Below are 20559 nucleotides of genomic sequence, written 5' to 3' on the forward strand. Positions count from 1 at the left end.
CTCCACCTGGCCTTGTGAGCCTGCTCTGTGCCTCACTTTCCTCCCCTGTGAAGTGGGGATTAGGGAAGGATTCCAGGAGCTAATATACCTGAAGTATTGGTAACTGGCATGTAATAAGTGCACAATGCATAGGGGCTACTATTAGCCATATTATCTCGTTTAATCTCTGCACCAGCCCTGAGAAATAAGTACCTTCATTCCCATTTTACAGATAAGAAATTGGAGGATCAGAATGGTGAAAAGTGGTTGTGGCTGAATGACTTCTGGCAAAAGTCATTTCCCTTTTCTGGGCCTCTTTCCTCATCAGGGGTTGATCGTGAAGCATTAAAATCAGAAGTCCCCTTGAAGATCTTCTAATCCAAACCCCCTGATTTTACAGATGGATAAACTGAGGCCCAGAAAGAGGGAAATTCTTGGCCAAGTTCACTTGTTAAGCAAAGGCAGAGCCAGGGCTGACGTCTGACTCCTAGCCAAAGCCGTCACCACCGGCCACTTGCCCAGAGACATGCCCTCCAATGTAAAAGGCTGCAGTTCTGCCTCTTCCCCTCAGAGCCACTTCCTCAAAGCGTGCACACCTTGGTTGGCTTGTCAAAGCCAACTGCAAAGACAGCTGGGGAAGAAAAGGAAGCTGCCTCCCCCTGAACAAAGAACACAACAACCAAACCCGCAATTTGCACTGGAGAGGTTCACTTTGCTTCCTGGACATTTCTGACATGACTTGCCTTTCTCCTCATTTATTTTAAGCCTTAGGCGCTTTTCATACCACGATTTAATCTTCTTTAGCAGCCTGGAAAAATACAAATCAATTAAAGCCTAAAACCTATTGGGTAATAATTTTTTCCTTCCTCCTCCCCCAGATCGAGAAGTGCCTGCACCCTGTGCCTTTCATCCACACTAATTTGGCTGCAGTGACTCTCCTTCAAGGGACGATCACTTTGGATAGCTTATTACAGCTCTTCTCACGACATTCCTGGCGCGCATGTCACAAGTCGCTAGGATCAAGAGCCACGTCAGTTTTGCTCTCAGGGGCTCTTGGGGCCACCAGCCGAGGTAGTGCTATAACCTTAGAGAACTTGACAGCCCCAGGAAGCCCCAGGAGGGTGGCAGGAAGTCAGACACCTAGGGCAGCCCCCTAGGGGATGGGGAACAGAGAACAGTCTCACGGGAGTGGAAATGAGGCCCAGGGGTCCAGCCAGTGCCTGACCCCTAGGAGGGTTTGAGCAGCTTTTCAGGCCTTTGGTATCCCCTCCACCCCACCCACCCGCTCCCAGCTCTGGTCAGTCTGATGTCTGGCATGTCTGTCTCTATGGACCATCACAGAGAGAGGAGGGAGCTATCCGAGAGCCCAGACTTTATAAAGTCAGGCAGAGCTGAGTGGGAGATCCTGGTTGGCTCACTTCTCCTACCTGGGTAACCTCAGCTTCGTCATCTGTCATGGGATAATCATGGTACCTTCATAGGTGAGGACTTAATGCATGGCCAGGGTTTTCCTAGGGCCCCATGGAGAGTAACTGCTGTTAGGAGGGTTGGGGTGGGTGTTCAGGATCTCCTTGAAGGCTGGAGCATGGCTCTAGTTTGCCCTGCCCCGCACCCACCCACCCCCTGCAAAGGACCCTCTTGCAGACTGTGAAGCTCTTCATCCCGACACGCCCATCCCACTGCCCAGCTTCCTTTTGTCTTTAGCAGTGCCCTTATCTAAAACATGGTTCATTCACTCATCCTTATTGTCTGCCTCCCACTCTGAAAGATAAGTCCCTCCAGGGAAGGGGATCTTGTCTATTTTGTTCAATGCTGTATATAGCCCAGCACTCAGAATGGTGTCTGGCGTATGGGAGGCATTGCAGAATGAATGAATGAATGAACGAATGAACGCATGACATGCTTCTTACCCCTTCTGGCCTTCAGTGGTTCTCCTAGCTTTGTCTGACGCTTAGGTCCCTCGGCCTTACCCTGTCCACTGCCTTCTGTGCTTGCTCACAATATTCAACATAACCCCCTCCCAGCCTCTAGCCAGGGTCCCCACCCCTCTGCCCCACCCTCCCCACCTCTCCTCTCCAGGAGGTCAAGCCCTCAGCAGCCTCTGCTGCTTTTGGGGTGCACACCATGCCTGTCGTGACCTGCTGCCGTGATTGTGTGCACACCGTGTAATCACAGCTGCTTTCGCTGCCCCGACAACCGGGTGCTGCCGCATTCCAGGCCCTGGGCTCCACACCTGCCACCTGCCGCAGTCCTCACCCCAAGGCTGGGAGGCTGGCCCTGTCCTCTCCCAATAGCATGTTAGAACGCGGAGGCTCACCCCGCAGGGGCACCAGGATTTGAAGCGGGACTATGGGACTCCGGGCTTGGGTTCTTAACCACCCAGCACAGCCCCGAGCGTTAATGGGGGAAGGCCAGACTGAAAGCACGTGCTCCCACTCCTCCCCCGAAACCCCCCTGTGTGCTGGGCTCCGACTTTCCTAGGCCTTCAGCCCCCGCGTCACTTGTAAGCCCCAGGCCCAAACTAGGTGAGGCAACTAAGGCGGTTGTCTTGGCGCAGAATGTGAAGGGCACCAAAAACCCCCGCCATCAGGACGAATAACATTTAAAAACATCAAAACTAATGCAAAAAAACCATTGAGTAAACTATTAAAAATTTAAAGACGGGATCAGTATTACTTGTTGCTTTTGCCTCGGACTCCTGTACAGCAAAAGGCCCCGCACTGGATCCCATCCTGTGTTTACTTAAAATTCAGGCACTTTGTGGACTTTTTGCTATTGACTTTTATTTCTTCAAATAGTGTGTCAAATATTTTTACCTGGCTCGATTGCTGGGCTTTGTGGTGCCCCTTCAGTTTCACACCGAGGGCCTCACCTGCCTGGTAAGCCTGCACCATTGGAGATACAACCCAAAACCTTGCCCCCTTTTACCCCATCCCCCATTGCCACCTCTGGGCAGGGGGTAGGGGGACCTTGGCAGGGGTTCCAGGTGTCTGACAAAGAGAGGGCCCCCACTGCATCCCCACAACCCAGGCTCCCCTTTGCGCTTGCCCACGGCAGGCAGGGGACTGAGTGGGGAGGACACAGGCGCCCAGCCCGGCCCTGGCCCAGGCCCACCCCCATAGAGCTGCAGCTGCTGTGAGCAAACAGGCATCGTGGCTCCTGGGGGGCGGGGGGGGGCGGTGCGCTGGGCACTGCTGCTGAATGTCCTCCTCGACCCACTGAGGTTCATAGGGCGCCATTATCAGGGCCCATCCTGGCGCGACTCAGCTCCCAGCGCTCCCCGAGTTCTCTGATGTGCTGCCCCCGTCGTGTCCTGGAGGCCACCTTCTCATCTGTTCTTGCATTTCCTTTCATCCCTCTTCTTGCCTCGGAGATGCCCTCCCTGCTCCAGCCCTGCCCTGGGCTCGGGTTGCTGAGGGAGACACAGCAGAAATGGCCTCCCGTCTCCCTTGGGCTTGCTCCTCTCCACCTGGGGCCTGCCAGGAAGCCTGGGATGTCTTCTGCCCCGCCCCAGCCCTTGCAGCGACTCACTTGGACCCCACCTTGGCTCAGCCTCCTCTGACCCCCGCTCACACAGGGCACATGTGTGCTGCTGCCTCGTGGTGGAGGCGCGGCGGCTGGGGCAGCTTTGAGGACTCTGGTCAGATGTCAGGAAGCCTGGGACCTAGGGGGTCTCCGACAAGCTTGCTGTGACACCCTGGACTTCAGCTGCCCCCCCGCCGGAAGTTAAGGGGAGTTGACCGACTGAGGTCTCCCAGTTCTAAGGCTCCGTAAATCTGGGCCCTGGGTATCTTGCACAGGCTCAGCAAAACTGGTGTCACAGAGAGCAGAACCCACAGCCTTCTCTGCTCACAGAAGATTCTAGACGCCTTGTGGACTACCTGAACCACACCAGGGACAGTCTGTGAGGCACCAGAAGAGAGCAATCGCCATGGCGTTAATGTTTCCCATCAGGCCAGCCCCTGCCCTGAGAATGTGCCAGCCTGAGATCAGGGCTCCTGACCCAAGCACAGAGCAGGGAAACTGCATCTTCTCACACTCGACAATCCAGGACAGGCTCTTCCCCTGCTTGGCCCACTGGAAACAATCCCTAGACTTTCCCACCAATTGCAAAGAGGCAGATGGTTTAAAATGATTTGGTCCAAACTGATAATCACAGATCTTATTTTCTGTGACATATGCCGTGATCCCCTCTGTTGCTGACAGCACAGGAAGGCATTGGAGGCTCTGTGTGTGTGTGTGTGTGTGTGTGTGTGTGTGTCCACGGTCTGGAGAAACTGAGGACCAGAGCAATCTGTGTCCACACTTGAGGGAAGGAAGTCACAGTTGATGGCAAAGAATGTGTCCTTGGAGGGTAGAGGGACCTGGGTCAGGCTCTGCTCTGTCTTGGACGGCCTGGGGCATCTGGAGTGAGCACGGTGCTTGCCTGAGAGGGGCCTAGGCATGTTGGTCTGGGACTCCAGAGCTGGCTCTGCAGTCTGTGCCTGGGGCCTCAGCCCTGCACTCTTCCTCCCCATAGATCCCCCTTCTCCTGTGAATGACCGCTGAGGAAGACAATGAATGAGGCGAAGGAGTCTCTTCGAAACATCGAGCAGAAGTACAAGCTCTTCCAACAGCAACAGTTCACCTTCATCACCGCGCTGGAGCACTGCAGGGAGAACGCCCACGACAAGATCCGGCCCATCGCCAGCATCGGACAGGTGGCATCCCGTGGGCTGGCGGGCGGCGGGGCCGGGCTCCCAGGGGCCTGCCAGGCCCAGAGATTCCTGGGTGACACCTTACTTGAAAGATGAAACTGAAGCCCAGAGGGGGCAAGCACCTTTGTGCCAGAGTCAGCACTCAGAGCCTAACTAGTGGAATGAGCCAGGCATCCCCTCCCCAAGTATGTGAGTAAATAACAAAGTGGTTACAAACATGGGCTGGACACTGCCAGCCAGGGTTCAGGTCCTGGCTCAGCCCCACGTACCCTGTGACCTCCGGCCGGGAGTCACCTGTCTGTGCCCCAGTTGTCTACTCTGTAGAGTGAGAACCTCCGGGGAGTATGCGGATTTAGGGAGATCATGAGGGAGACTCTCAGCCAGCGTCTGATGCCTGTGGTCCCAGCTGTCAGATCCTACTGGGATCTGAGAAACTGGGAGGCGCCAAGCACATTGCTCCACCCCCCTCCCCACCTCCGTCTGCAAACATTTTCACGTAACCCGGGTGTCCTCGTGAGTTAGCTCTATCCCAGTTTGCTCTGCCGAAGACCGAACACGCCTTCCAGGAAGCAGCACACACGTAGGTGGGACCCTCCCAACTGCACTCATGCCTCGGGCCCACGGTCAGCTTGTGGAAGGCCAGTGGCTTATGGCGTGGGGCGGGTGCGGCCTCAGAGCTCAGAACTGCTTAGGAGAAGTGCACGGGCCCACAGAGAATAGCAACCCTGCCTGCATCCTAAAAAAATCCTTTCTTCTAATATATGTAAAAGCCTCTCCCGGTTTTTTAACTTGAAAACTTTTTAAACCTACAGAAAATAGCCTCTTTCCCCTGAACTATCTGGAAGTCAGTTAGCTACATCCTTTTTCTAGCCCGTTCCCCAAAGGCTCTGACTTCCAAGGCCACTGGACAGGTTTATCAGGAAGGAGCATCTGAGACCCGCACCCCCACCCCCCTCACACGCACAAGGGAGTGGCCTTCTGGGCCCTGGTTCAGCAAAGGCTCTTGGTAAACAGCGGCCCCAGGGTTTGACTCTCTATGGGAAGCCCTCCCTGAGCTGGGTCATCCACAGGTAACCGGCGCACACACCAGGTAGCCCAGTGACTGCTGTGTTGTGGTTACACCGCGGGCCAGGCCCCTCCTCACCCTCCGCAGTGCCCTAGCAGATATGGAGGTGGCCGGAGCCCCCCCACCCCCCAGAGCTGCTGGACTTGCAACCACTCAGATCATGTGGGAGGACATCCCCTAGCAACAGAAAGGCGACCTGGTTTAGACTTAAACGTTCTGGCTGCTAGGGGAGGGAGGTGATGTCCCCGGCCACCGGCCCGCCACGGGTAGGGCCTGCCTTGGGGAAATGGGCCAGTGATCCTGCCTGGACCGGAGCCAGTTTCTCCCCAGCCCAAGGCCAGGCCTCCCCCTTGCCTGACCTCAGATCCAGAGAGACAGGAGCGGGGCGGGGGGGTGAGGTTGGATAGAGAGGAAGAGCCCCTGCCCGGGAAGGACCTCCACTCCCCCCAAGGAGAGGGGTTGAACGCGGATCAGCCGTCTCACCATTCTGAACACCTCTAACGACTGGAGAAAGGCGTCCCGACTCCTGCATCTGGAACACGTTCACAGGGGAGCTTTCATTTTGTTTGGCGTTTAAGCTCTTCATCCTAGAGTTGGTGTCGGTGTGTGGTGTGAGGTTCAGACTACCTTCTGTGGGTGACCCCTCTGCCGGCTCCCCTTGTCCCTCCTTCCTCTGCCTTGGAGACAAAGGACAAGGAAACTTCAGAGGATTTAGTGCCTTCTCTCTGCTCCTCAGTGGGGCCTGAGGGGGACTGAGGCCCGAAAGGTCGGGGAGCAGCGCTCTTTGCTTTAGGTGTTGGCTGGGGTGCGTGGCACCCGGTGGGGTTTAGATGAGCGTGTTGAGAGGTGCGAGGTCCAGGCTGCACGGCGCGTGGCGCAGCGCCTGGGACGCTCCGTGACCGTAACTGCGTGCAGACGCGTCGGCCCCGTGACCCCGCCCCCTGAGCGCCTGGCGTGCGGCCCCCACAGGTGCAGAGCTACACGGAGCATTACTGCAACAACGCCACAGACCGGCGCGTTCTGCGCCTGTTCCTGGACATCTGCGCAGAGCTGAGCAGGCTGTGTCAGCACTTCGAAGCCCTGCACTCCGGCAGCCCGGCCACCAGCAACCTGCTCGAGAAATGCAAATCCCTGGTTAGCCAAAGCAACGACCTGAGCAGCCTCAGGGCAAAGTAAGTCCCTTCTGGGCCTGTTGCGGAGGGCAGCAGGGCAGGGAGGGAGCCGGCCGACCCGCAGGAAGGAGCCGGCTTCCGCCCAGAGGGCAGGTGCGTCCCCACGGGTGGATCCTGTGGCGACTGTCCAGACCCCCTGCCCCGGTGGGAACTCCCAGGCCCACTGACTTACTGGAAGGGCCAACCCCACAAACCGTTTTAGTGCAAACGAGGGCTGCTGAGGCCGCAGGTGGAGTGGAGCTGGTGCCGGGCAAAGGGAAGGGGGGCCGCAGGGCACGTGTTCCCAGAAGCCCACGGAGAAGCCCCAGTACCGCCACTGCGGCTCCCTCATTCTGCGCCCTGGGGGCCCTCAGCACAGGGTGCCCTGTTCCGGAGCACGCCGTTTAGTTATCAGGGTGGAGAAGAGGCAGAGGGACTAACCAGCAGGTTTTGGAGCAGTTACGGCAGGTTTCCACGGCCCCTGATCCGGGGTTCTACAACCGAAGGCGAGTGCTTCGAGAGTCCTGCCCCTCACCCCTGGATTAGCCAGGGCTCCTGGGCCGCAGGCCCGCCGAACCACGGTCCGGTAGAGAGTGCGGCTCGGCCCATGTGGCCCTAAGCCTCCCCAGGGGATTCTGAGGGGCGGCCAGGATTAGGGCCTGCCCCGGGCCTGGACAGAGCCCTCTTGCTGCCCCGCAGGTACCCTCACGACGTGGTGAACCACCTCAGCTGTGACGAGGCCAGGAACCACTACGGAGGCGTCGTCAGTCTCATCCCCATCGTCCTGGACTTAATGAAAGAATGGATCGCCCACTCGGAGAAGCTGCCCCGCAAAGCCCTGCAGCATGTGAGTGAGCCCCAGGCACACCAGGAAGCCACCGGGGCGGCCACTCGCCCTGCCTGGACCACAGGCACCCAGCCTCGGTTAAGGAAGCACAAACGTAGCCGACTTACAAAAGACAGCCCCAAACCTAGGGGGAATGACACAGGATGTCTCAAACCTCCCTGGAGACCGCCTGGCGGGAAACTGTAACTCAGAGCCGGCAAGCTGCTGCGTCCCGTAGGGTGCTTGGTCACTTAACTTGGTCTCCACCGGCTGATCCATTCTTTGGCGCCCACAGTCCCCGCCACGGATGAACCCCAGAGGGCCTGCCTGATACTGTTGAGAAACTCTCTCCCTCTGTCACTTTCACTTCTAAGCTCTCCTCGCCTGAGTGTCCGGCTCTGTGCCAATGAAGAGGACCCCCACTTCCGGTGTTGGTGGGAGTGGGTGTCCCGGGGAGGCTGCTGAGAGCTGGGGTCACCGGCCTGCCCAGGTGCTCTGGGAGCTCCCAGCCCGCACCCTGCCGGGCCCGGCCACGCTGCAGGTCCGGCTTTCTGGGCTGAGCCACCGAGCCGGAGGCCTGCCAGCTCCTTTCCCACCACAGCGGCAACCGTAGGCAAGGCTCGGCTCCTGCAAGATCTGGCTGCTCGGCCTGCCAGGATGCTGAGGGCTGGTACGGTGGACTTAGTGTGATTAGGTCTCTGGACCAAAACCCAAAGGGGAACGAACCTGCCTTTGCTCTCCTTTACTTGGGAGAGGGGAGGCCATGAGAGAAGCCGGAAGAATTCTGATTTTATGGCTCCCGTGCAAGGACAGTTTCCTGATTTTCACAACACAGTCAAGGCCCCGACATTATAGAATGTGTATCTGGCTTTTGTGCTTGCTGGAAGTTCTGACTGACTGTTGGCTTTTCCCTTCACAGGGGGCGACTTAGCTTCTGTGTTCTTGTTTCCTCGGGGGCGACCGTCAAGAATAAAAAGTGTTCTCCCACCTCTCTGCCTGGCTTGGTTTCCTGGGAGTTATCCCTTCTTTATTTACCCTAAGACCTCAGAGGACACTGGCCAGTAGCCTCACAAGCAAAACCACGAGCAAAGAGCAACCACTATAGACATTTGCTCTCGGGGGGATCATGCCAAAGACCCACAGGCCAGCTCGTAACTGGCCTTCCGTAGTTAGAAGCTGTTCAGACAGGAATCTGAATAGACATCTGAATTTTCCAGACGAAATAAAAAACTGCCATCTCTGAGTCTTTCTCTCAAAGAGCTGCTTCCGCCATTAACATGGGCAGAGCACACCGATTTCCAGGGACAGCTGGAAATGTCTGTTCCAAGGAAGAGACGGTGAGGCAAGGCTGGATCGAACAATTGTTTGAGGTAGTTTCCTGCCTTCCTCCAAATCCCTGATGACGTAACGGAAGGAAGGTGGTGGGTGCCAGCTGCCCTTCTCCCTGGCACGCTCACAGAACAGGACCGGTAAGCTCTCGATGACCTCGGTGTCACCTGGGTGCCACCAAAAGGACTGTATTAAAGCCAATGGCCAGCCAACCCGTAGGGAGGCAAGCATACTCCTAGCACGAGGTGGGACAGCAGTGCAGCCCCTGCAGGCCGTCCGGCTTGGAGAGTCTGGGTGGGTGGGGATGACTCACGTCACCCGCTTCATGCCACCATGCCACTCTCGGGGGGGGAAGGCAGGAATCCGAGGCAGAGAAAGGGAGGATCTGTGGCTGTGGGCCAGAGAATGGGCTAGAACAAAAAGGGTCCTAGAGAGATGAAAGCCAGATTCTACTTGTCAGCACCTCCTCCAGCCACCTGAGGTGACCAACCAAGCCAGGCTGGAAGCTTCTGCATCCGTGGACGGGTCCCTACTTTGCCTACAAGCCCCTCAGAGGCCAGCGCGAGTCACTTCATGTCAACACAGCAGAATAGTGCAAAACAATAGATTTTTATTTGTTCACAGTTAAACACAAGCAACTGCCTTGACATTTTAGAACGTTCTAAGAAGGACAGCAAACCCTTTTGATTCCAATTCCCATTTACTAAGATTGTACCATTTTCTCTCGCAGTTCTTGTTTATGGCATCTGACGTGGATTGTTTGACATGCTTTTAAGATCAAGGCGGGAAGGTTTAAACCTTTTGACAAGAGGACTTTCTCAAATTTAACTAAAAGCAGTCAGTTAAAAAAAAATCTTTTTTTCACTGATGGGACCCCTTTAAACTGCAAGTTAGCCACATGTGGTTGATCCATGATTGAGTTACAAAACTAGATTACATCTTAACAAAATCTGTTCCTCCGTAATATACTTATTATGGTCCATAGAAGTCTTCTGAAAAGTGATCACTGATTCTTCCTAGTGCAAAATGCCCGGCCGCCTCTTTGATCAGCCAGAGTATCTGCTGCATCCAGCAGCGCTGTACCCTCCTGTCCAAACACTGTAGCGAGGTGGGGGAAGGGAGGAGGGGGTGATGGGGGTGGGTCTCAAACTCTCAGGGGTCTCCTCTAAAGCATCTATTCCAATGGTTCAACTGACCTACTTATCCCCGATGGACAATTCGGTGGTGAAGGGAAGGGAAGGGGGGCAGAGGGCTCACTACCCCGGGCAGGCTTCCCTGGTTGCTACAGCCCGTCTTCTCTCAGGTGAGCACGTACAGACCAGAGGACAGCATGGAGAAGACGGGAACCCACTCTCCCTGCACACGTCAGAGAGTCCTGGATGGGGACACGAGCCACATGGGACAAGGGTCACAGCAGCAGCCTTGGGGCCGGGCTCCGACCTACACTTGCTCTTTCACCTATACGGAAAAGCCTCCTGGAGGGCAACCAATTCCTCTGCCACACGGGGGAGCGGAGGGAGGAGGGGAGGGGAGGGGAGGGGCAAGGAGGGCTCGAGTTAGAGAAGTCTGGGCAGAAACATACAGACATGGTGGGGCTGGAGATCGGTTTCCAGCGTGCACCTCCAGAGTGGAAAGGAGCAGAGGGAGCTGCGCTGATGGGGGTCATTCCATGAGCCCCTCTCTTCCCCGCAGGAGACGTGGGTGGGATCTCTGGGTGGGATCGGGCTCGGCCTAGGACCACTGAGAGAGGCTGGGTGGCCCTCCACCCGGACTGTGGCTCCAGACCAAGCCTCCACGCCGCCCACACTCTCCTTAACCTGCACGGCTTCCTCCCATCTCTTGGCACTCCACGTGGCACTTCCTCTCACTTGTTCTTCCGTTCTTTCTGGCTTCAAGTGGCATGTTCTAGTATTTGGTACAAACCCCCACTGGCTAGTCACAGCACATGCTATATTCTCTACACAGAAACACCCAAGTTTTCATTCGGAACTGTGAGTCTGAACCCCTACAGCCCAGCTCACGGGGACCCCCTCATCGCGGCCACTGTATCAGCCACCCCCTTCTGCACAACCATAAGACTTTGGCCTTTTGTGACAAAACCTCTAGAAACTACACGGGCTGTGGCAAATGGGGACGGCCCAGGGTCTAGAGTTTCGTGTCCTGTCGTCCTGATTTTGCCCCGTGATGTGCCAGCCTCTTGGACCACAGCTGCACGGTGGGCTCACCGTCCATGTCAGTGGCTCCCAGGTTCCCTGCTCGGAAGAGCTGGCCCCTTTCCCCTCCACACGGCACACACAGCAGCTGACCTATCGCTTCTCTGCACCCACGGAGCCTGGTAAGAATCCCCAGCAGCTGAAACACTCTGCTGACCAAGCTAGGGAGGCCACGGCCGCCCACTGGCCGCCCACAGCTGGGCCTAGCACTCGGCTCACGGAAGCCTTTAAAAACCTCCTGACCCAAGAAACGACCTCTGTCTCCTGCCTTTGGATTTATTTTCTTACTCGTGACTAGGTACTTCTTCCAATGCTACACTAACGATGTCTGTAGACTTTATGGCAGAGCCCTGTCAAAAGCTTTTTAAAAATCCCTCAAAGTCCTGTCTGAGAGAGGCCCATGTGCTTCCGTCCTGCAGTGGACTCGGGAATGCGCTTTCTCTATGGAGACCACGCCACCCCCATGAACTGTAGTGCTCCTTTTGAAAACAAATTTCATGCTGCCCAAGAAGCAGACTGCAACCCCAGGGCCTGTGCTGACCCTGGTTAGTGTCGGGTGGGGAGCAGAGCAGGTCATGCACGCTGGCCACACGGCTCTGAGGCAGGCAAGTGTGCTCCGAGTGGCCGGGCAGAGGCTGCCCGAGCTGCCCAAGCCTGACCTGCCCAAGCTGCTCGACCTGATGCTCTAACTATTCTAATACCTTTGCCCTGCCAGCTCCCAGGCTCGAATTCTCTCTCTAGTGTCCCTCTACTATCACCTTTCAGTCCTTAAAAAGACTCGCTGCAGCGCAATCGGTGACCTGTTGGCCCCTGGCAGGTTTATTGTATTTAAAACCAAACTAAACCTTACTATTGACTTGAGTCCTTTGCAACATAAAAGCCTAAATGTTCAGGCTGGGTAACTTCAACACACGTCCAGGCCTCAATCCCCCAGCCTTGGCTGAATAAAAAGCCCGGCCCCCTAGAACGCAAAGGAAGCTGAGGGCAGCTCCCCTAGGCTGGCCATGGCTGTCGAGCTGAGCAGCCGGCTGGGCCGGAGGGATGTGCCAAGGGCCCTGGGCCCAGAGACCTGCCCGTGGAGCCTCCAGCGCAGGCCACGGCCCACTTCACCACGCTGCCTCCCCCTTCTCCCCTGTATTTTTACATCTTCTCAGTTCTTAAAAATGTTTTTTCTTTCTCTACATTGGCCTCTGCCTCTGCCAGTTAATCAGGGAAAAGGCTTTGATTTAAACGCCTGGTGTCTTTGTTCTGTGGCAGTCTCTCAGGCGGGGGGAGGGTGAGCATTCTGACCTGGTTTCAGTAGGCATCCAGTTAGCATGTTTCCTTTCTGAATTTGTTCGTGTTTTCCTTTCCTAAAACTGAACTAGGAAACAGGACATACTCGATTTTATGCTCTCCTTTGGACAAAGCTGAATTCACCACACGGGGTTACTGCTAGTCCACACGGGACATCCAGCGGCCACTGCCGGGCCGGGCCGGGCCGGGCACAGTCGAGCACACCTGAAGATCCTGTCCCGAAGAGGCCTCCCGCCAGTGTACTGGTGGTGACACAGCGTCTCTGGTGACCTCGCCCCTCTGGTCAGGAGTGCTAGAATGTTTACTGCAACACTTAAAACAAAAGACCTTCACCCTCACATGCTGGAAGCTTCTGTAAGCAGTAAGATCTCGTACCATCACAGTCCGTCTTTTCCCCCCTCATGGCTGAACCCCCTCATATTAACTAAAAGAATAAAAAAGAGAAAAACCAAGTTCATCGTCTCTTTCCTACCGGTCTCTCTCTGCCTCAGCTGGGACACTAAGCAACAACTCTTAGGCTTCTAGCATCTACCTCTGGAGCCTGTGTTGAGTTCAGACGCTGTGCTGCGGTCACCCGAGCGTGTGCAGGCAGCCCAGGGTGCGCGTCAGACCGCCTCTGTCAACACTCGCCAGGACTCTGCTCTAACATGCTCGGCCACGACTAACGTGCGGGAAGGGAGCAGCATCAAGCTCCGTGGAGGTCGGCCCCGGAAAGTTAGCTGGTGTGAGAAAGCTGTTACCTTTTTGGTGGTCTAGAACCAGCAACGGCGACGCGGCTCTAGCAGCCTGAGAAGCAATGGTCATTTAAATGCTGAAGAAACTCTTTGGACCTTCAGAGCCTTTCTGCAGCAGCATCACCAAGAAGCTGACACAAACGAGAGGCTCACGGAAACACAAAGGGAGGGGTGAACCCCGAGGCTCAGCTAGCACAGCCCTGCCCGAGGGGCAGTTCCTGGTCCACAAGGGCTTCTCAGGCAACTGCTCAAGCCACCAACCTCCCCTCCTGCAGAGAGCGGGTTTTACCACCCCTACGCCGGCCTGGTCAGAGCAGTCCCAGCTTTCTAGCAAACACCAAATAAATAAGAGGTAGCGGGGAAGGAGGGACAGAGCATTCCCAAAGGAAAAGGATGGTCTCCATGGTGCCAGCTCCAGACTCCTCTAAGAACAGACGTTTGTTCACACAGAACTTTCTAGGAAGCTTATCAGAACCGCCAAAAGAACGTAAGGGGGAATAAACAATTGTTTCTCTAGATCTGCTGCTAGAGAGGCTGCACTTCAGAACCAAAAAGCGGTGACAAAGTCTCATGTGAAAAGCTTCCACATGAAGTCGACCGGCTTCGCAAGCTACATACATCCCTGTGGAAAGGGACAAAACGAGACTTACCTGCAACACCACCAGTTACCTGGGCTAACGGACAGCCAACCCATTCTCCAAGTTTCAGGGAAGGAGAGAGTGGTGTGTTAGACTCAAAGATTAAATTTGGCCTCATATTGCACAGGTTCAAAGGGCGCAACCATTGTGGGGGAAGGAAGAAAATAAAGCTACTGAGGAACGCAAACTGGCCCTCGGATTAGTCCACACTGCTGGGTAAATAAAGACAGGCTGGGGAGTGGGCTCAGGGGAAAGTTAAGAGGCATTTCAATGCCAGATCCAAAAACCGTTCTGCATTCAGTCAACTGTCAAAAGGACCTCCATCCCATTTCCACCACATGAGCTAGCCACCCAGACCCTGGAGACAGGAAAGCCTGGGAACGTGCATTCACACCTCCTGTTCTACGCCAGCAACCTGCAAGTTAACACCGAGTGACCGTCATCCTTCGCTGTGTTCATGATGAGTCTCGTTGTAGTCCATGATGTGGAGCTGTCCAACACTGTCCAGGTTCGGGGGGGAGGGGTGCAGGCCGTCGAGGTTCGGGGGGGTCTTGGCTTCCACACCCGGGTCTTTGCCCAGTTCTGTCTTTAGCGTCTCAGAAAGGCTACTGATGGTCACGCTGTCCTCATCACACTGACTCTCACTCTTATTACGAAATAACTCTCGCGCCTTCATGCCCAGGAAGCTTTTTGAACTGGGAAGGGAGCCGACAGTCGTGGGGATGCTGGTGGCAGACTCTCCCACAGTAGTTTCCCAACGACTGCTGAACAGGCCGGCCCTTTGGATGGGGGGTTTCTCCGGGGTTGAAAGCTCGCTGCTGCTGCCGCCGCGGCCACCTCCACCCCCTCTACTCGCGCCACTGGCCCGCGCGCTGCCGCCGGGTCGGGGGGGCTTGGTGTCGCCATTGTGGCCAGATGCCTCTTCGCTGTGCCCTGTTACGGAATCCGAGCAGCCGTCCTTGCAACAGGCAAGCCTGTAAGAAACCCAGGGAGGAGAAGAGGGGCGGCGTTGGCGGTGCCTGCGTGTGTGGGAGGGGCGTGCAACTACGCGGGCCCACAGACACTGAACTCTGCGCTTTCGAGTGGGGAACCTGAGTGGGAGGTCTCGGCAAGAGAAACCGAGTCTCAGCGAGGGACGGGAGATGGAGATCGCACATGTGAGCACTTCCTGTGACCACATCCCGCGATCTGGGGCCAAGGACAGGGATGCAGAGAGACACCCGGGCGGCCCTGCCTAAGCCAGCGGAGACGGTTTCTCACGCCCCGAGACGCGGGCCCTATTCTGCTGCTGGCGGCTCGGGGACAAGGCTGCAGCTCCCGCCTCTTTGTTCCTACCTTTCTTCTGCCGCTTCAGCTGCCTCTGCTTTTTCTTCTTCAAGTTTCTTCAGGAGGCCGTCCTTCTCCAATCTGCCATATAAATCTAAGATCTCCAACTCAAACACTTGGGTGATCCTTTTCTGAGCCTCATACCTGCTCTCTGCAGCCTGCAGCTGTCCTCTGAAACACAGACCACCCAGAATATAGGAAGCCCCACTGACAAAAAAACCCATCACTGCAGAAACCCATGCCCACCAGAGTTACCTTGCCTGGACTTTGACATCCTCTAAATATTTCTTCTGCTCCAAAAGAAGGTGGTCTTTCTTGGCCAGGTGAGATTCCAGTTCCAAAATCCGTTTCTGGGAGGTATCGAGCCTCTGATTCTGCTGGAGAACGTGGCTTCTGTTTTTTTCTAGTTCTTTCCGACACGCAGCTTTCATCATTTCTACCTCCTACAAGAAAGGCCGGAGTTAGTCCCTGAGAAAACGAGTGTGCTACCTCTGTTGTGCGAAAGCAAGGCACTAAGCACTGAGAAGGCGCTCTGGGGCACTGCTGCTGGGAATCGGAATTCGTACAACTTTCTGCAAAGTAAACTGGCAGCAAGTATTAATCTAGTAACCCCTCCTTGAAATCTGCCCCTGAGGAAGTCATTTGAAACACGACTAGACATTTTGGCACAAAAATGATCATTGTATTATGTTTAGAAGAGCAAAAAACTGGAAGCATTGTTAAGTCTAATGCCAGGAGAACAGTTAAGTGAATTAAAATACATTTTATATCTACAAGTTTCTAGTAAACCTACAGTTTATGTATCAGTAAAAAGATAGAAAAGCAAACTTTATATAAAACCATGTGAACAGTAGGATCAACTATGTAAACAGTGACATTCACAAACACCAAACGAAACTATACAAATATTCAGTTATTTCAACATAGTGGTGTCTTAGGTGATTTGTTTTCTTTTAGACTCTTCTCCCCTCACACCGACTAAGGGAAAGCTAGCAGGCGCAGCGCAGTGGGCCAGGCTTGCTCAGGCAACGCTGCCCGCGTGGATCAGGCGCCCCGAAGCCCGCAGACCACGCCAGGCAGACGGCCTGCCCGCCCAAAGACCGAGCCAGCTGGACACCCAGAGCACGTGTGCACCCGTGCTCAGAGGAGACACGGAAACAACACTCTTCTAACAAGCGTGTGTTACATTTGTATCGTGTGTTTTCACTGTGGTAAGGTATACGTAACATAAAACTTAGCATAGGTTTGTTGTTGTTTTTAAAGATAACAAACCCTCCGCTCCTGCACACTCTTTTTCAACTAAATAAATAAAATCTTAAAAAAAAAAAGAATAGAAAACAAACCGTAAAAAGCAAGGAGATGAGCTTCCACGGAGGTGTCCCTGCCTCGAAGATGACCAGTGAATGCTTTCCTGGTGTGGAACTCCAGAGATTTAAGCTCAGAACTGGGCACCAGATCATGTGGCCATTGTAGCTGTGCCCAAGGGCTCCAGACTTCAGCACAGGTGAGGTGAACAAATCGGGCCTTTGTCATCAATGATAGGAGCTCTTTATGGAGACTCAAAGCAGCTACCGAACTGGGAACATCCACGCGCCTCCACGAACCCTCATAACCACTGCCGGAGGCGCTACAGCCAACACCTACCAGCCGTGCCCAACCCGATTCTCAGATACCATCCTGCCTCCCCCACTTGACTGAACGAGAGGAAGCCTGACTCCAGGTCCAAGGGCAAATCCTGACAGGTTCAAGGCAATGACTGAGCTAGGGATGGGCACAAGATACAATCTTGGCCAACAGCAAGGGTGGGAAGTCTGGGGGAGGGTTCCTGGCAAAGTTTCCTCACTGAGAGAGACCCGCAGGAAGGAACCTCTCCTCTTCCAGGGGAAATCATGGTGTCTGTCTACCTGTGACCGCTGTTCCTGCGGCACACACCTTGCAACCATCGGCACAGCTAGCTGGAGGACACGGTTGCCAGAAAAGGTCAGGTGGTAGAGAAGAGTGGAAAAAACTGGGTGTTTTGTTTTTGTTTTTGTTTTTTAAGTAATCTCTCTGCCCCACATGGGTTCGAACTCACAACCCTGAGATCAAGAGTCACATGCTCCTTCCTGTCCGTACTCTTGATCTCAGGGTTGTGAGCTCAAGCCCCACGTGGGGTATAGAGATCACCTAAATAAATTAATTAATTAATTTAAAAAACTTTAAAATATTAAAAAAAATTTTTTTTTTAAAAGATTTACTTGAGAGAGAGAGAGCATGAGAGGGGGAAGAGCCAGAGGGAGAAGCAGACTCCCTGCTGAGCAGGGAGCCCGATATGGGACTCGATCCTGGGACTCCAGGATCATGACCTGAGCTGAAGGCAGTCGCTTAACCAACTGAGCCACCCAGGCGCCCAATATTAAAAAATTTCTAAATAAAGAGGGGCATGCTCTACGGACTCAGCCAGTAAGGTGCCTCAGAACTGGGCTCTTGGATGCTGTCCCTAAACCGCTGACTTGGCCAACCTGGAACTCACCTACTTTGGGACTTCTTGTCAAGTGAGATAACAAAACTTCTTATTGTTAAGCTGGCTTAGTGGCTTTGTTGTTCCTGCTTACAGCCATAGGCATCCTAACTGCTACAAGTCAGGGTCATCACGTCCATTCAGGGACCGTGAAACAAGGCCCAGAGAGGTCAGGTGGCTCCAAGAGGCCCCGGGAGTCCAAGTGTTCCAGCTGAAGAGGCCGGCCCAGCTGACTTCTCTCAGGAGACGTGAGGAATGCGTTTCAGTCAGCATTTTCAGAGGTTCTCCTCTCTCTTCGGCCTGTTTTCCCCTCATTCTTTTCCACACCCATTAAACCTCCAAAATGAGTGCTAGCTGGTTTCTAGAAAGTTCCACATTTAACATCCTTCTAAAGACAGTCTCAATCTGAGAGCTAAGAGGAGCTGAGAAATAAGGAGTAACTCTATTATGAAAATTACATCTTTCTACTTTTAAGACTACTTTCTACATTTGGCCAAAAAAGCTTTACAAAGCACAAGCCCAAGAAATCCTAAAAAGAAAGCCTGTGTGTGATGGAGAAGTTAGTGACAGGAAGCATCTGAGCATTTACTATTAAAATTCCATTCCAACTCATTCCCAACTCATTCACTAACATTACCCGAGGCTATTTATAAAGTGACATAAAACTTCTGCCTCAACACCACTGGTGAGACACTAATTAGTGTAAGATCATCCCCATGCTGGCCGTTGCCAGGACTGAACCACCATCTGCTGAAATTAAATTCAACATTAAACGGAAGAAAAAATATGTATCCTAGTATATACCCACAGTCCTGAGAGTTATGTTCAACAGAACTGGCTCCCTATCCTTTTTTTGTTTCTCTCTCTGTCTCTCTCTCGCAGCAGGCACCGGTAAGAGAAGACTAACCCTTTTTCAGCTACTCTGTACCAATTACCATGAGGTGCTTTCACTTACCCCGACTTCATTTCAAAGCAAGCCAACTAGGGGAAACAAGCCTGCGCGACGACTGAAGAGTGCTCATCCACCAGGCCGCATCCCAGGCAACATTCCATGCGGCGTGCCAGGCACGCTGCCTGCGTCCTACGGGCTCCCCGCCCCGGGGTGTCGCTCCCTGAGCCCCCACATACCTTTGTGGTGTCTGAGTGCTTGCTCTGCAGTTGTTCCAAATACAACTCGTTGACCTCTCCAAGGACCAAGAGCTGCCGGTTCAAGAACTCCATCTGCTGCTGGACCGACTCACTGTTTGAGAGCTAACCAAAACACAGGGCGGGCAAAGTGAGGGCCCCCGTAGCCCACATCTGGCAGACGGGCGTATACAGGGGCCCGCTAGCAACTCCGGGTTCCAGTGCTAGGGGACAATAAACTCCCATGGTTTCAAATCCCCTAACACAATGGCTGGTGGGGAGGAAGGCGTCCAAAGGCAATGACAACGGACAGAAATGCACTTCAAAACGGTGCTGTGCAAAAGGAAAGCAGCGGAGATTCGCTACATCAAAGTGGCCACCCCCAGAACGCCTGCAGAGGACGGGCGTGTGTGAGCATCACTGCGGGGATACAAGGTCCAGGGTTAAAGCCCAGGAAAACGCACTTGTTCGTAAGTGAACTGTACAGAGTGCGGTGAATCCTAAAAAGGGAGGGATCCTAGATCAGGAGCTTTGTGTGAACAAACTTCCCATGTTTACGTAAATGAGGATTTAAGAAAGAGTTCCCTGGGTGCACCCACAGACCCGGGTGCAGGCTGGGTAGTTCTCCACTGAGGAACCTGTCCTGTGCATTGTGGAGTGGGTAGCAGCACCCAGGCCCCCACCCACTTGATGTCAGCAGCACCAAAACTGCCTCCACGCATTGCCCCTTGTCCCCTGGGGGGTGGAGCAGGGGGGCCACCTCGCTCCGGGTTGGGAACCCCAGCTGGAGGCGCACAGGTAATGCACTCGCCCCGTCTGATGGAAGAACGTCAGCAAGAGGTGTGAGAAGAGGCCCGGCCTGCCGTTTCTTACCTTCTGGGACACCTGACTGAGCAGCAGCTCGGTGTGGCACACTTTGCTGTTGGCTTTCTTCAATTCCAGACGCAGCTCTGCAATCATGTTCCTGCAGTCCTCCAGCTTCGTCTGCACAAGGAGACATGCCGGGAAGTTACTCAGCAGCCCCCGCCAGGCCGCCAGGCCCGTCGGCCCACGGACAAGTGGGGAAGCCCAGCTTCTCAGTTGCTCTACTATATTCTTGGGCCACTGGGATTTAGCTTCTTAGTTTTAAAAATTAAGTTACGACTGATTTCTGAGTTCCTGATTTGCTTAGCAAAAGAACAAGAAGATCCTAGATGGGCTGTCCCCAAACTGTGCACCGAAGAGCCCTGGGGCCACACAGCCAACTCACAGGGGTGCCACGGGGAGATGTTAAGTTTTTGAGGGAAACACAGTGACACCTGTCGGTCGTCATGTGAACTGCGAACTGGAGACAGTTTAGAGGGAGTAGCAGACGTGCTCGTGCGTGTGGATGATGTCGTTCTGCAAAGCAGGATTCGGGTGTTTGCTGGGATACAAATCACCATGTGAATACCAGTGTGAAACGGCAAAAGAGGGTGTCAGTGTCCAATGTGACTCCAAGGTCTGAGCCTCTATGTGGTGCCCAACAGGGACACACACAGCACTGGTAATTTATTGTGGTCGTTTAAAAACAAAATCTAAAAAAAACTTGAATTTAGGTGTATTGTTTTCAAGCAGCTGCTGAGTCGTCGGGCGTATACTAAGTGTTTAGATCTGCTGAATGAGCACAACCATCAGGTGTTTTCTTCCCCGCCAGGGAA

The 20559-nt window shown here is 54.3% G+C and overlaps 2 protein-coding genes across 5 annotated transcripts in view; one reads left to right on the forward strand and one right to left on the reverse strand.

The window, feature by feature from the left end:
• Nucleotides 1-1029: 1029 nt before the first annotated feature.
• SPACA9 (sperm acrosome associated 9) lies at nt 1030-8712 on the forward strand. 2 transcript variants are annotated; one of them, XM_021691409.1, is made up of 5 exons: nt 1030-1050; nt 4499-4679; nt 6712-6914; nt 7593-7740; nt 8639-8712. In XM_021691409.1, the coding sequence occupies exons 2-5, from the start codon at nt 4536-4538 to the stop codon at nt 8648-8650; spliced, it is 507 nt and encodes a 168-aa protein (XP_021547084.1). In that variant the 5' UTR covers nt 1030-1050; nt 4499-4535; the 3' UTR covers nt 8651-8712. The 2 variants fall into 2 exon arrangements, with proteins under 2 accessions (XP_021547084.1, XP_021547083.1); XM_021691408.1 differs by lacking the exon at nt 8639-8712 and having other exon boundaries at nt 7593-8175.
• A 4709-nt stretch (nt 8713-13421) lies between these two features.
• TSC1 (TSC complex subunit 1) overlaps nt 13422-20559 on the reverse strand; it is a 29573-nt gene continuing 22435 nt past the window's right edge. For all 3 annotated transcript variants that reach the window (XM_044920494.1, XM_021691328.2, XM_044920493.1), the window contains 5 exons: nt 19754-19864; nt 18884-19006; nt 15511-15698; nt 15265-15426; nt 13422-14903 (listed from right to left, as the gene is read on the reverse strand). In XM_044920494.1, coding sequence (XP_044776429.1) covers nt 14369-14903; nt 15265-15426; nt 15511-15698; nt 18884-19006; nt 19754-19864 — 1119 coding nt within the window. In that variant the 3' untranslated portion in view covers nt 13422-14368. The remainder of the gene's footprint in view (nt 14904-15264; nt 15427-15510; nt 15699-18883; nt 19007-19753; nt 19865-20559) is intronic.

This window comes from Neomonachus schauinslandi, chromosome 13 (genome assembly GCF_002201575.2).
Source record: "Neomonachus schauinslandi chromosome 13, ASM220157v2, whole genome shotgun sequence".
Taxonomy (NCBI): domain Eukaryota; kingdom Metazoa; phylum Chordata; class Mammalia; order Carnivora; family Phocidae; genus Neomonachus; species Neomonachus schauinslandi.

Excerpts from the sequence above, each read along its gene's own strand:
- SPACA9 (XM_021691408.1), top strand. The coding sequence starts at position 4,536 with ATGAATGAGGCGAAGGAGTCTCTTCGAAACATCGAGCAGAAGTACAAG. Across the intron at positions 4,680-6,711 it reads CCATCGCCAGCATCGGACAG|GTGCAGAGCTACACGGAGCA; the intron begins GTGGCATCCCGT and ends CGGCCCCCACAG. Across the intron at positions 6,915-7,592 it reads CTGAGCAGCCTCAGGGCAAA|GTACCCTCACGACGTGGTGA; the intron begins GTAAGTCCCTTC and ends GCTGCCCCGCAG.